At 39.5% G+C, this 13131-nt stretch overlaps 1 protein-coding gene across 1 annotated transcript in view; it reads left to right on the plus strand.

Moving 5' to 3' along the window:
* The window catches only part of csmd2 (CUB and Sushi multiple domains 2), a 223016-nt gene that overhangs the window by 162426 nt on the left and 47459 nt on the right, over positions 1 to 13131 (plus strand). Inside the window, 8 exon segments of the mRNA XM_018701481.2 lie at positions 556 to 680; positions 3393 to 3489; positions 4428 to 4532; positions 5168 to 5286; positions 7315 to 7384; positions 9054 to 9170; positions 9405 to 9614; positions 11163 to 11351. Coding sequence (XP_018556997.2) covers positions 556 to 680; positions 3393 to 3489; positions 4428 to 4532; positions 5168 to 5286; positions 7315 to 7384; positions 9054 to 9170; positions 9405 to 9614; positions 11163 to 11351 — 1032 coding nt within the window.

The raw sequence follows: 13131 nt of genomic DNA on the forward strand, positions 1-13131 counted from the left end.
ACACTGTCACCAGATGTGTAAATGTGCAGAACAAGCTGGGGAGATGGTGATTGAAGATAATGTGTGTGTGTGTGTGTGTGTGTGTGTGTGTGTGTGTGTGTGTGTGTGTGTGCGTGCGCGTGTGTGTGCGTGTGCGCGCGTGTGTGTGTGTGTGTTTGCACAGCCAGGTGGAAAGCATTTCCATGTTGGCTGTGATTTAATGATTTAAGTATAGTGAATCCTAACATCTCTTTTTTTCTTTAAAAAATTTAACAACTGAAGATAATTTAATTTTCCTTCGCTCTATCTTCTTCTTAATCCTGTTTCTAATATTGACACGTTGGGAGAAAATTTCCCAATCCTACCAGCTGAGTCACATCTGTGTTGAGGAAAAAGATAAAGGAAGATTAAGTCATGTTAACATATTTGTTATTCATTCATGTCATTTCAGTGTGCAAATGTATCCTAATCTTACTCTCCCTGTGTCTTTGCACATCCAGTCTGTAGCCATAATACATTACATGGTGCTGCTAACAAGATTCACTTTTTTTCAAATCTCTTTATTTTTTCCTGCAGTTCCATGTGGAGGTAATCTGACCCATCGAACTGGCACCATCTTATCTCCTGGCTTTCCTGAGCCTTACCTCAACAGCCTCAACTGTGTGTGGAAGATCACTGTTCCTGAAGGTTCAGGAATCCAGGTTTGTGCAACAGAATTTCTACCCTGGTATCAATGTACTGTACCTCCCTGGGTGACAGCTTTGTACTAATAAGGTTATGCAAAAATTAGTTCGGTCAGTGAGTAAATAAGAGATCGTTGTGTGACAGCTGTGGTTCCGATATGTTAACAACAAAGAAAATTCATTGCATCATCTAACCTATCCCAAACCCAATCCTACATATCTAATCCACGTGAAACCCGGGGAAGTAACACACCATTCACACACTGTCCAGATAGGGAAAGTAAGTAGTGTTATAATGGTAATGCATATCATGAAATAGTAAAGTAATTGACAATATAAAGAAACAGAATTAGATGTATGATTTAAAGGAGTTCTTTGTAAGTGTTGCTCTTTCTTCCACTAACCAGCTAGCCCCGTCCCGGCCACCCTGTTTCATCACTCGTCGATAGCTACTCTCTGTAGTGTCCAGATTGCCGTGAAGAAGCAGTGCTGCTCAGAGGATGTATTCTAACCTTTGTCACTGTTTAATTTTTTTTTTATCTCCCTACTGTCAGCATGTTAGTTTATCAGATTCTGTCTCCATTAATGAAAATTCTAAAACTGAGCTGTGGTGACCTGTTTGTTCACTTCAAACATAAAGACTAATCCCTTTTTAAATCTGTCTCTGGTCAGACTGTAAAGGACTCAACAGATTTTATTTACTTTTAGCGTCTAGCCATTACAGCTCTGCACAGTCTTGAGAGCAAGCTCATGTATGGTAGTATGTTTTCAGCTTACCTGGGGCCAGTTAACAGAGCTACCCACAGTATATCAAAGTATGGCATTTACAGTTTTCTAGGTACAGGGGAACAGCTAAATGATATAGTCTGTAGACTTTACAGAGGCTCAGAATTTAATTTGGCAGATCACCACACCAGAAACTTAAGATTGCACAACCTGAAATAAATTTGTATATAATTGCCTCTTCAATTACTTTACTTTTCTTTCTCGGGAGTTAATTCAGTTTGCATATTCCTATTCTGTGATGCATGCGTGATGGAACTCAGCCCGGAACCTGGGCAAGGTCCCCTGTGGATCTGACTGACGGAAAGTTTTTTAGGCTTATGCTTCAGCCTCTGTGGCTAATGACCTCAGTGGTGTCCCTCAGCTATTAGCTACTCCACCTCGGCTGACTGTCCTTGCAGGTCAAATACACGAGATGGCCCAGAGGCGTGCTTAGCATGCTGCACTACACGCTAACATTGCAATAGCTTGGAGGTGAAATGGAAGAAGAAGAATAACTGAGATGTGACTGCACCCACACTCTCTAAAATGCAGCATGACACTGAAATGTTTACATACCAGACCGACAGTAGTTTAGTTTGCTAATGATATATGACAGTGTGTGCTTCCATACACACATTACCTCACTGCAAAGGGGTCACTTAATGTCTGCAGAGGAATCGCCCTCCATTCTGTTCCTACCCCACTTCAACGCTTTCACACCTTCATCCTCTCTCCGTCTGTCTGTCTCACTGTTGCTCCCCTTCTACCAGCTAGCAGACACATTAGATTGGAGTGTCACGATCCAGAAGAGAACTTAAGCGAGTGAGGTGCCTCACCGGCACATTTGCCGTGGCCCCCCTAATGACAGATCAATCTGCGATCTGCCTCGTCTCCTCAGGACGAGCCAGAACCCCTACCGCCCCTTTAATTGGCTCGTATCCGATCTATTACCATCAGAGACACAGGAGAAGGGCCAAGGGATGGATGTGAGGAAGGGAGGGAACAAAGAGGGAGGCTTGGAGAAAGTGAAAGAATGAAGGAGGACACATGCTATGCTGAAGAAGTGGAGGAATTATAGCTAAACATGGAGCACAAAGATATAGTAGATGATACAGTGTCGCCTCTTTCACACATTCACTTGAATTCACAAGTGCTCTGGGCAGTTTTACATACCACTTCCTTTGGTCATCATTCAACAGGAAAATAAGCTTTAAGAACCATCATTTAGGCAACCTTTGTGAGAATGAGAGTGCTATCCTCACAGTATGTGGTAGCTGTTAGCCTGCCTTTCCTTAAAGAATATTCAACAGTCTCTGCAGCTGTCTTAGAGTTTTCTTCATTTCAAATACAGGTCCCACTACTTGAACACTGCCTTCTAAGAGTGCATTTAAAAAAAGAAGAGAAATCTGAGAATTCTGTACTCTTGCTGTTTGAGAAGTGCATCATGGCTTTGATTGTCTCATGCCTTACCCTTTATGTATTTTAAACTTTATAAAGATAAGAAAAAAGTTTCTATATAGTAGTTATTTGAGCCTTTTGAAGACTGTCCTAACTGTCTTAATACTTGTAAAAGACAAAGTACAAAGGAAAGGATTGAAGATTGTTGACTTTGGGATGTTGGACAGAAATGTATAATATATAACAGTTTAGCAAAGAGTTAGGTTTGTCTTGGCTTCAACAACTGCTACTCTAAAGGTGAAAGTAGCTACTGGCCAAATGACCATGCTTTTTAGTGCTTAACTGTCCCCTTTTCACATTTTTATTTTGTCTTCTCCTGCTCATTAATCTTAAACCCTTCAACCTAATTTTTGGTTTCCCTACACATACGCACTCTTGACCCTACTGTCACTGTTCTGCTCACTAAATCCCATCTTTCTGTCTGTTTCCGTACCAATATTTCCATTTTTCTGCCACCTTTTTTCACAATTTGCGTTCCCCTTTCGGTCTGTCTCTTCCCTTTCTCAGATCCAGGTAATCAGCTTTGTCACAGAGCAGAACTGGGACTCGCTGGAGGTGTTTGATGGAGGAGACAACACTGATACCATGCTTGGCAGCTTTTCAGGTACTGCTGTATACAGTATGTGTTTTTACAATATGAGTGCATTTATTTTCTAGCATGTGTTTAATCTTGGGAAACAGATTTTAAAAATCACTCATCTATACCTGCCAAAAGCGTAGTCAAGGCAACTTAATAGGCTAATCGGTTATCACAGAGCAGCATCCAAGACCTGTATTTGTTAACCAGCAAGTACTATACGGAAAATAGGGGCCCCATTTGGGCACACTTGGCATTGTAACAGTGCTATGCTGAATTCAGAGTACATAAAGCCAGCCAGTGTAGTCATGGGAAAGTTTCAAAATTCCAATCTGTTTGAGCTTCCCCTGGCAAACTCTTGGTACATTTCTACAAAGGTTAGCCTTTTTTGTGTGGAGTGGAAGTGAACGTTTGTTTACGGTATCTGTGTTACTCCCCTCAGAGTGAGGATGCAGCAACAGGGAATTCTCCTTTTGTTTATGCTTGGAGCCAGACCAAAAGTAAATGTTAGATGTACCCTGAAGTAAAGAGATGAAAGAGAAATGCCAAGGCTCACAAATTTGAGTTATTAAACGACCAATTTTAGGTCATATCTGTAAAAATGTGATTATATTATGTCATTAACATTATTATTTTTTTATTTTTTGGAAGGATAATTGTTGTCTTTTATTATCAGCTGAATACATACCCACACACTGGAATAAACTATTGTCTCTGTTTTTAGTCGTTAAAAGCGAGTAGGTCATACTGTTTTGCATCTGCTTCCCTAAATATCCTAATGCACCTTTACACAATCATTCGTGTATGCATCCTTTCTGTACAAACATACACAGGCACACACTCTTAAATGGCCAAATGCAAAAAGAACAAGCTTTTCAACTTTGCCAACAGCTTTTACAGTTAGTTATGGTCGGCCTATGCAGGGGATAGCGTTGCTAAACTCTACTATTAATCTTCTTCCCAAGGCACTACGGTTCCAGCTCTCCTCAACAGCACCTCCAACCAACTCTACCTCCACTTTTTCTCTGATATTAGTGTGTCTGCAGCTGGATTCAGGCTGGAATACAAAAGTAAGTGAGAAAAACACTTCTTACTTCCTGAAGTAAAGTACAAACACCATGAGGACAAGTATTACATCAAGTACCTTTATGAAGATTTATTGGTTGTGTTCTTTGCCAAATTTTGAATTGAATTTGTCATCCTTAGTCTTGTCCGTTATGTTTCTGTTTTATTATTAAAGGAGCTGTTTGTAAGTTTTGCTATTGCTACATAGCCAGCATTAGCATTAACAGCTGTTCATTCAGCAGTATAGAAGACACATTGTGAGTTGTAGCATCAAACCTAATTTCTTTATTTGCCCAAGATCTGTCTCCAGCAGTGGAAAGCAATGTCAGTGTTTTTCTTATATCTTTTACTTCTACTGAAGTTAGCATGCAAACCAGCAAGGCTGGTCTATCTTGTCACTTTCCAATAGCAACTCACTGTTGTGCCCAGACTGCCCTAAAGATGCAGCGCTGCTCCGAGGGCGTATTCTAATCTCTTGTAAATGCAACAAATGATTAAGCTTTTGGCAAGCGACCATCACCACCTGCTCCCAGCAAGAAACCACATTCAGCGGGCAGAGCAAACGAAAATAGCCCCTTTAAATATCCTTTCTTTTTCCTCTGTCCCTGTCATCTTTTTCATCTATTCTTCATCCCCTCAGCGGTGTCTCTGACCAACTGTCCAGAACCCGTGGTTCCTATGAACGGCATCAAAGTTGGGGAGCGTCTTCAGATGAATAATGTGGTCTCTTTCCAGTGTGAACCTGGATATACACTACAGGTAACATCTACCACCTTCAGATATGGGTTCAATCATAAATGACCACAAAACCATATTGACGTTTTATCCTTTTCTGGCCTTTGTCAGTGTCACTCCTGTGAGCTTTCCTTGTTGTCAGTTATCTCTGCAAGCAGTGGCTACATTTTACGGTAGTGGATACAGCAAAATGTCATAGAGAAGAAACTAGTTTAAACTGCCAGATATATTAGAAGTTCCATTTAGAAGTTTATTTACAAGTTATCCTTTCATTTTTCAGCCTCAATGAACTTTATGCTGTGATTATGTTAATGTGATTAAATCCGCAATAACATTTGGAGTATACTGACTTTAGCATTAATGGACACCAGACAGGGAATGCATGCACCTTATTTGCATCTTTTCACCTGTGACTAAGTTATGCATGTGCTGAGCTCAGTGTTTCTGAGAAAATTGTATACGTGGTAGATGAAGAGATGATTGTTATGATTCATCTCTGTCATCCAGCCTGGATGTTATGATGCATGACAGTGTTCCCCTTAAGTCCATCAAATACTTAAGGCCATACAAAGAAAGGACAGGTATCCTCAATATTTAGTTATAATTTATAGGATGGGGTGCTGGTTTGCTGTAAAAACTCAGGATTTCGCTCAGCCCCCAAAGTTTGACTGTATATTGCGCATCCTCCAGTGCTTCCACAGTCATCATCTGGGCCTCTGGAGACAGATGGTGACATCTGTGGAGCACATTGGATGCAGCAGTTCACACAAATTCTACTTGAAAGTTCTCTCTCCACTGTGCACCACACCATATCTATCAGGACTGTGTGTTCCCACCAGTTCTCACTCCCTGTCCTAATCCAGAAATGACAGGTATAGTTTTTGTCACTTCCTTTTTTTCCAACACAGTTTTATTTTTGGTTTTTAATTGTAAGAGATATTTATCCAATGGCTATCGAATTATGTTTTATTGTACGATAGGTTACATCAGTCGTACTCTTAAAACACAGACATACAGCCTCTCTGTCACTTTGCATCACCTTGTGCCTGGTTTCATGACATTGTTTCCTTTCTTTATATTCTTTTAATGCTTAAGTGTCTTCTTGTTTTTTTCACTTACCTACTAGAGTGCAGTTATAGGTAGATAGGATAAAGAGGAAATTAAGATGCTTCAATTTTGAGAATATCTGAAGTCATTACCAACCACTGCAGCAGCAGTCTTTGATCAGGAAGATATGAAAGAGTGTGTTCTAATGGTTCAATAGACTTCAACAGCATGTTGTCTTGGTCTCCATTTAAGATAAGATAAGATAAGATAATCCTTTATTAGTCCCTCAATGGGGAAATTTACATTGTTGCAGCAGCATAAGTGATTGAAAAAGATAGAAAGACATAAATACAAGTAAGGGCAAAAAATAAAAACAAGATAAGGCTATAAAATATATATATATATATATATATATATATATACACAACAGTATAAACATGACAATGTAATAACAAAATATTAACAGAAGAGCAATATACACAGGACAATACAGATATTGCACATTTTGAAATGATTTATGGCTTATTGCAGTGGATATCAAGCTTTCTCTGACTGTGACTGTAAACACATCTTCAGAAAGGTCAGCTTAGTTAGTCCATCATGTTCTGACATTAGAGAATTTCAAATAAATTGTTGTTATCAGCTTTTTAATCTTTGCAGCAAGTTCGTCTCGAAAGTGAACTGCAGAGCTTTCAGAAAAAAATGCCTGTGGTATTTGTTATTTTGGCAGAGCAACAATAAATGCGAAGTGCTCTCTAATCTTTCTCTCTCTGTTTCTCTCTCTGTATGATCATCTTAATATGCCTGTGATGCTGCCTCTCTGTTGTTCTCTGTCACTTCAGATGGATTTAGTCATTTAGTCGCCACATGAAGTCATGTCGAGTCAGGCAGCAGGTTCAAATAATTGGTGCAACAGATGAGTGACAGCGGGGAGAACAAATTAATTCATCGACTTTTTCTTTGTTGCACTTTTTGTCTTTGTGTCTGTGTGTCTGCTCCTTGCAGGGGAACTCACATATCACCTGTATGCCTGGAACCGTTAGACGATGGAACTACCCACCTCCTCTCTGTATAGGTAAAAATACCTTTTTCTTTATTTTCTTCACCCCTGTTTCCTTTCTCCTGTCTGACAATTTTTTTCCTTTGGGTGTTCTTTACCTTGCCTAACCTTGCACACCAGCTAATCATTCCAAACGTTAGAAAGAGCATCTCAGGCCAAGGTGCAGATTTGTTGTAGGCTGACATTCTTGTCATCATCAGCCTTTAACTGAAAGCAGAATTGGATTGCCATGTTGGTACACATAGTACTATTGGTGACAAAGATATGTTTTCAATACTATTTCACAGCTCACACACAGAAACACCAACACTAATCCACAGATAATCTCTTAAATGTAAATGAAGAAAACAGGCAATATAAATAAAAAGAGCAAAGATTATATTTTACTTGTTTGGGTTTTTATTTGACAGCTATGGCACTGTTGAAATTAATTTTGTATTTCTCCCTTGAAAGCTGAGAGTGCACACTATGTGAAACTGCATTACGAGTTATCCTTTCCCATTTTGCACATTGAGTCCTCCTGCTTGTGCAAGCGCCTTGACAAACGGGTTCCACTTATTGGAACAACCTACTACTGCCTAATTAGTTCCATCTCAGACCATGATTGGCTGAAGTCGAGGGAAGATTCATTGTGTTCACAGGCATCAGCAGTTTCCTGATTACCTCAGGCTTTTTTTTCCTGCTGCTACAGGATAACATTTAACCCTCACTTATTCCTTACAGAAACCCAATGGGTACATCTCTCTGTTCTCTCTGTACTTTCTGTCTCCTCTGACTTATAATAGGCTGTTTGTCCCATTTATTTCTTAATCTTCTTTTGTTTATCGTTGTTTTTTTCTCCCCCTTGCAGTACCTCTGTCTTAATCTTTTCCTCAAGTCAGCTAATTCTTCCACCACAAGTTTCAGCGCCCTTTCATCTTTTTAATTTTGGTGTCAGGATCTCTCATTCTTTTCATCTCTCTTGATCCCGTCTCCTCTTTCACTCAGTATTTCCATGCTTCTATTTTTTCTCATTTCACCTCTTTTCAAGCTCTTTTGAGTCTTAGTCCTGGATTTCAGTCAAAGAAACATTTATCCATCAGTGGTTTAAGATGAAAGGCAAAAGATGAAGAGCAGCAATAGATACTTTATATTGAACCTTGATATCTCAAGTAGAAAGAGAAAAGCTGCAAAGTTCTTTAATAGTGAAATAAATTGCCCCTTTTGATGTCTCCTTCTAAGTCAGTTTAAACTATTTTATCATTTTTTTAATTTTTGGCAGTTTTTTTTCACTGTATTCATTCTTAAAAAGTTTTTTTTATTTTTTATCAATGCGATTAGAGTGTACCAATCTGAACTTTAAAACAATCTCACTTTACCTTTAAAATATAGTAAATTAGAGGGATTCAGAATTGTCTTTCTCATTATCCAACTTCAGTTTTACAGGCTTTCATATTTAGGTTTATAATGACAAAAACTCTCACTTCTGTTATGCTGTAGCAAAAAAAGAAGGGACAGCTGACAAACCATGCAATTTTGTCTTATTTAAAGTCACAAAGTATTTTCTACTAGCTCTTTAGTTGCTCAAGCCGCCCACTGCCACTAAACAAAGAACTGTGCTGAGATGTATTTTGTAATAATACTTTAGCCTTGGAGAATCACTGTTTGCAGATGCTAATGAAATGCTTTTTTTGCCCTCTGTCAGCTCAATGTGGTGGAATCCGGGAGGAGATGGAGGGCATGATTCTCAGTCCTGGTTTCCCTGGCAACTACCCTAGCAACAGTGACTGCACCTGGAGAATCTACCTGCCAGTTGGTTATGGTGAGCATCAGAGGAGGCTCTTGCAGCATGCCACACTTTGGCATTCCCACACTGAGGAAGCTTTAATTATACAACTTATGGGGCTGGACTGTGGAATGACGACATTTATAGCTGTAAATATATCTGACTAAATTCATTCAGATGCAAAACCCTATCAAAGGGTGGCCATAGTAGTATTTCAAAGAAAGCCTGGCATTTCTTTTTCAGTTTCATTTTTCTTTTTTCTTTTCCCAGGAGCCCACATTCAGTTCCTCAACTTCTCCACCGAGGCCAACCACGATTTCCTCGAGATACGCAACGGGCCCCTCGATACGAGCGCCGTAATCGGCCGTTTCAGCGGCCAGGATATTCCCTCCTCCCTTCTCACCACCTCCCACGAGACCACAGTATATTTCCACAGTGACCATTCGCAGAACAAACCAGGTTTCAGGTTCGAGTACCAGGGTAAGAATCCAAACATGATGAAAGTGTATGAAAGTGTACTTGAAGCTCAGTGTAAAAGATTTATAAGATAGGAATAGGAAATTATGATCAGCCTTTGGACTTTGACAAACATAGACTTGGTTAACATATATTTCTAATAATCAGCATAATCACCAAGACTAAATTTTGCTAATTGCAGAGCTGAGCCACTATCAGTATTAGTTATTTTCTTCGGCAAAGCTTGATCAAACTAGCAGTTACTTTAGTGCGACTGGAGCTTTTTGGCTTCTTCAAACCATCTTTGCTGTCACTGAAATATGGTTCCATAGAGGTACACAGAATAAAACTATAATGATCAGAGCTATTTCCCTGAATTGACACAATCACAAAATCACTATAAGTCAGAGTGATGAATTATGTCTTGTAAAAGCATAATGATATATCATAATCCCTGGGAGTGATACCTTTTTTCTTCATGTTCTCCTATGTATTATAAGTGTCACTTCACTGTGAGGTGTATGCGTGTAAAAGCTATAACATTACTCAGTTAGCCTTGGAGCTGACAGTGTCAAACTAATCAGTCCACACAGCCAGTAAATTCCACAGATCTATAAATCTCTCTATATAAAACCGTTGATCACCTAAAAGATTTCCTCAGCATGTGCCAGTAAAAGGCTTCACTGCATATCTGCACGATTGCAAGGAATAAATTGCCCTTGTCTACAAATGCAACAGGCACACAAAGTTAGTATTTTGTGATTCAACAAACGAGCCGGCAAATCGAAAGGTAGCATTGTGCATTTACATAATTATGTGTACATTAGCATATAAATCAAGCATTATATTTTCAAATACCCCCCTTTTTTTTTGCAGCATTTGCATGAGTTATCTCCTACAAAGGGAAGCTGTGATCCATAGAAATCAATTTCTTTAGTCATATTTATATCCTGGCTCTTCAAGGCTCGCTGCCTGCTCTTCTTTTGTATCCAAGAGGGGTGTGTGTATGTGTGTGTGTGTGTGTGTGTGTGTGTGTGTGTGTGTGTGTGTGTGTGTGTGTGTGTGTGTGTGTGTGTGTGTGTATGTGTGTGGTGGTGGTGGGGGGGGATTAAGAATTATTTACCTACACTACTTCTGATGACTGCTTCATACTCTTCTGGTACAAGACAAACCTGCCCCTGGCATTTTTTTTTTCTGAAAACTCCTGTGTAAAGAGGTTGAGGAGGAGGAGGAGCCAGAAGGAGTGAGTGGGAGGTTGAGCAGAGGGAGGAAGAACAACAGAAAGATGAGGAAGGGGAATTAATGTGGAAAGTAAAAATAGAGGATGCTCCACTGCTGTTGTTTGGAAGCAGAGCGTTAGCACATTGAGGAAAATCATTGGTGGGTGTTTAGCTTCTGGCAGCAACAAAGAATATGGAACAGTGAGTTGGTCAGCATTTGTAGGTGGCCACAGTACTTTTATACTAAATGACTCTTAAAAACATGGCTCAATAAAAATGTCTACCGTCAGTGGTAAATTTATCACTGAATTGAAATCCTTGATGTAATTGCTCCTCTCTCTCTCTCTGTCAGCATATGAGCTACAGGAGTGCCCTGATCCGGAACCTTTCCGCTACGGAGTGGTGGTGGGTGCCGGCTTTAACGTGGGCCAGTCTATCTCCTTTGAATGTTTGCCTGGGTATCACCTAATGGGACATTCCATCCTCACCTGTGAGCACGGCACCACCCGCAACTGGGATCATCCTTTCCCTCGCTGCGAAGGTAAGGGAGATTTTGGACCCAAATAATGTGCAAATGTTACATAAATCTAAATTGATAAATCTAAATAATCTAAACAACAAATAAACAAACAAGTGGCTGACTAAACTGCCTCATGAACTAAACTAATAACATGACAACTTCCTGTTTAGAACATATCGAGCTATTACATCATTAGTGCAAAGTGCGGTCGTGGAGATAATGATTATCTATTATGAATAATGCAATTAAACTGAATTATCATACCCCATTAATGAAGCAAAGTACTCCTCAATGAAAATCAATACAGTGCTAAAGAGGAATGGAGACAAATAAAAAGATGAATTAAAGAGGGCCTAAATTGAAAAGGAAAGTAATGGGTGCTCTTTTTTTTCGCCTCGTCCTTGACCCACATTCTCACGCTCTAGCTGTTGACTATTCAATAAGGCAGGCAAAATTACAGAGGCAGCTGATGGCCGTGACACTGGAACTTTGATTGGGCAAAAGGTTAGATAAGTGGGAGTGGGAGAAGGGAGCAACAGAGTGAAAAGGCGTAGGGAACAGTAGTCTATTTTCTCAACGCTATTTGCCTTTCTGTTATTGCCAAAGAGGGCTGGAATATTAGACTCTGTGCATGATGATTCATGTGTGCGCACACATCTGTGTACAACATGCACAGGAGCATACATGAATGCAAATTCAATTACTGATACATTAATGTAATATTAATCATATTACATCATATATCCCAATACCATGCACACATACCTCTGTATGTTAATGTACAGTTTATTTCTATCATCGTCTGTGCAATTCCAATGCAACCACTTTCTGTGCTAATGCAATATGCAGCAGTAATACAGTATTTAATATGCTCCAGTATATGCCAATCTAATAGTACCTCCACCAGTGAGCGCTACCTTACACTAACTGAAATGTTTTAATGTGGGCAAATACATATATTCACTAATATTTCCTTTTTGCATTAAAATGTGTATATCCTCTGGCATGTGTTTATGTGTATGTACTGCATGTGAGTGCATGTGCTATCCAAAATGACCAGGAGAAGGTAGCCTGGTGCTTCTGACTGTGAGTGTAATTGAATTGGCTTTAATGCTATGACCTGGATGTGAGGGAGTGATATAGCAGGAGACAGAGTGTTAGGAGACACCTCTGTCTTAATGGGATAAATATACCTGAACACACTGACTTATTGCCATATTAAATTTAAACTAACCACAAACACACTTATTTCCCCTTCATTTTTAGATTAGTAATTTGGGTGGAATCCAGATTACATTCACAGGGAAAAACTCATTCAAGGCCAAATGGACCACATAATTCTAAATGCTGTTTTTTACTTCACAGATATTTCCATGCATGTACACACTTACAAAAACATACATCACTGCCTTTGCAGAGCAAATGTATTGATCTTTTTAGCACATCTCCTCTCACCTAATATGTTGTCATTATTACATAGCAGCAAACCATGTTGTAACACCTTAACTTGACCTCTGTGTAGCTCAGTACAACCTGATCTTTGGTCTCTCTGTCACTTCAGTATTTGCATAGATTTCCCTCTGAGGGGAATGGGAGACATTGATTTTTGTTACCTTGCCTCCACTTACCTGCTTGCTCGGCTTTATAATCACACTACATTGTGTCTATAAAATGCTTTGCGCTGTACGCTGTTTGTTTAAATTTCTCTGTGCACTTGGCCTTTGCTGTCTCATCTCCTCCTCCTTCATCATCCCTTTTCCATTTTCTCTTTATTTATATAACATATAACTGTTTGTATAGA

Source organism: Lates calcarifer, linkage group LG3, assembly GCF_001640805.2.
Source record: "Lates calcarifer isolate ASB-BC8 linkage group LG3, TLL_Latcal_v3, whole genome shotgun sequence".
NCBI lineage: Eukaryota > Metazoa > Chordata > Actinopteri > Centropomidae > Lates > Lates calcarifer.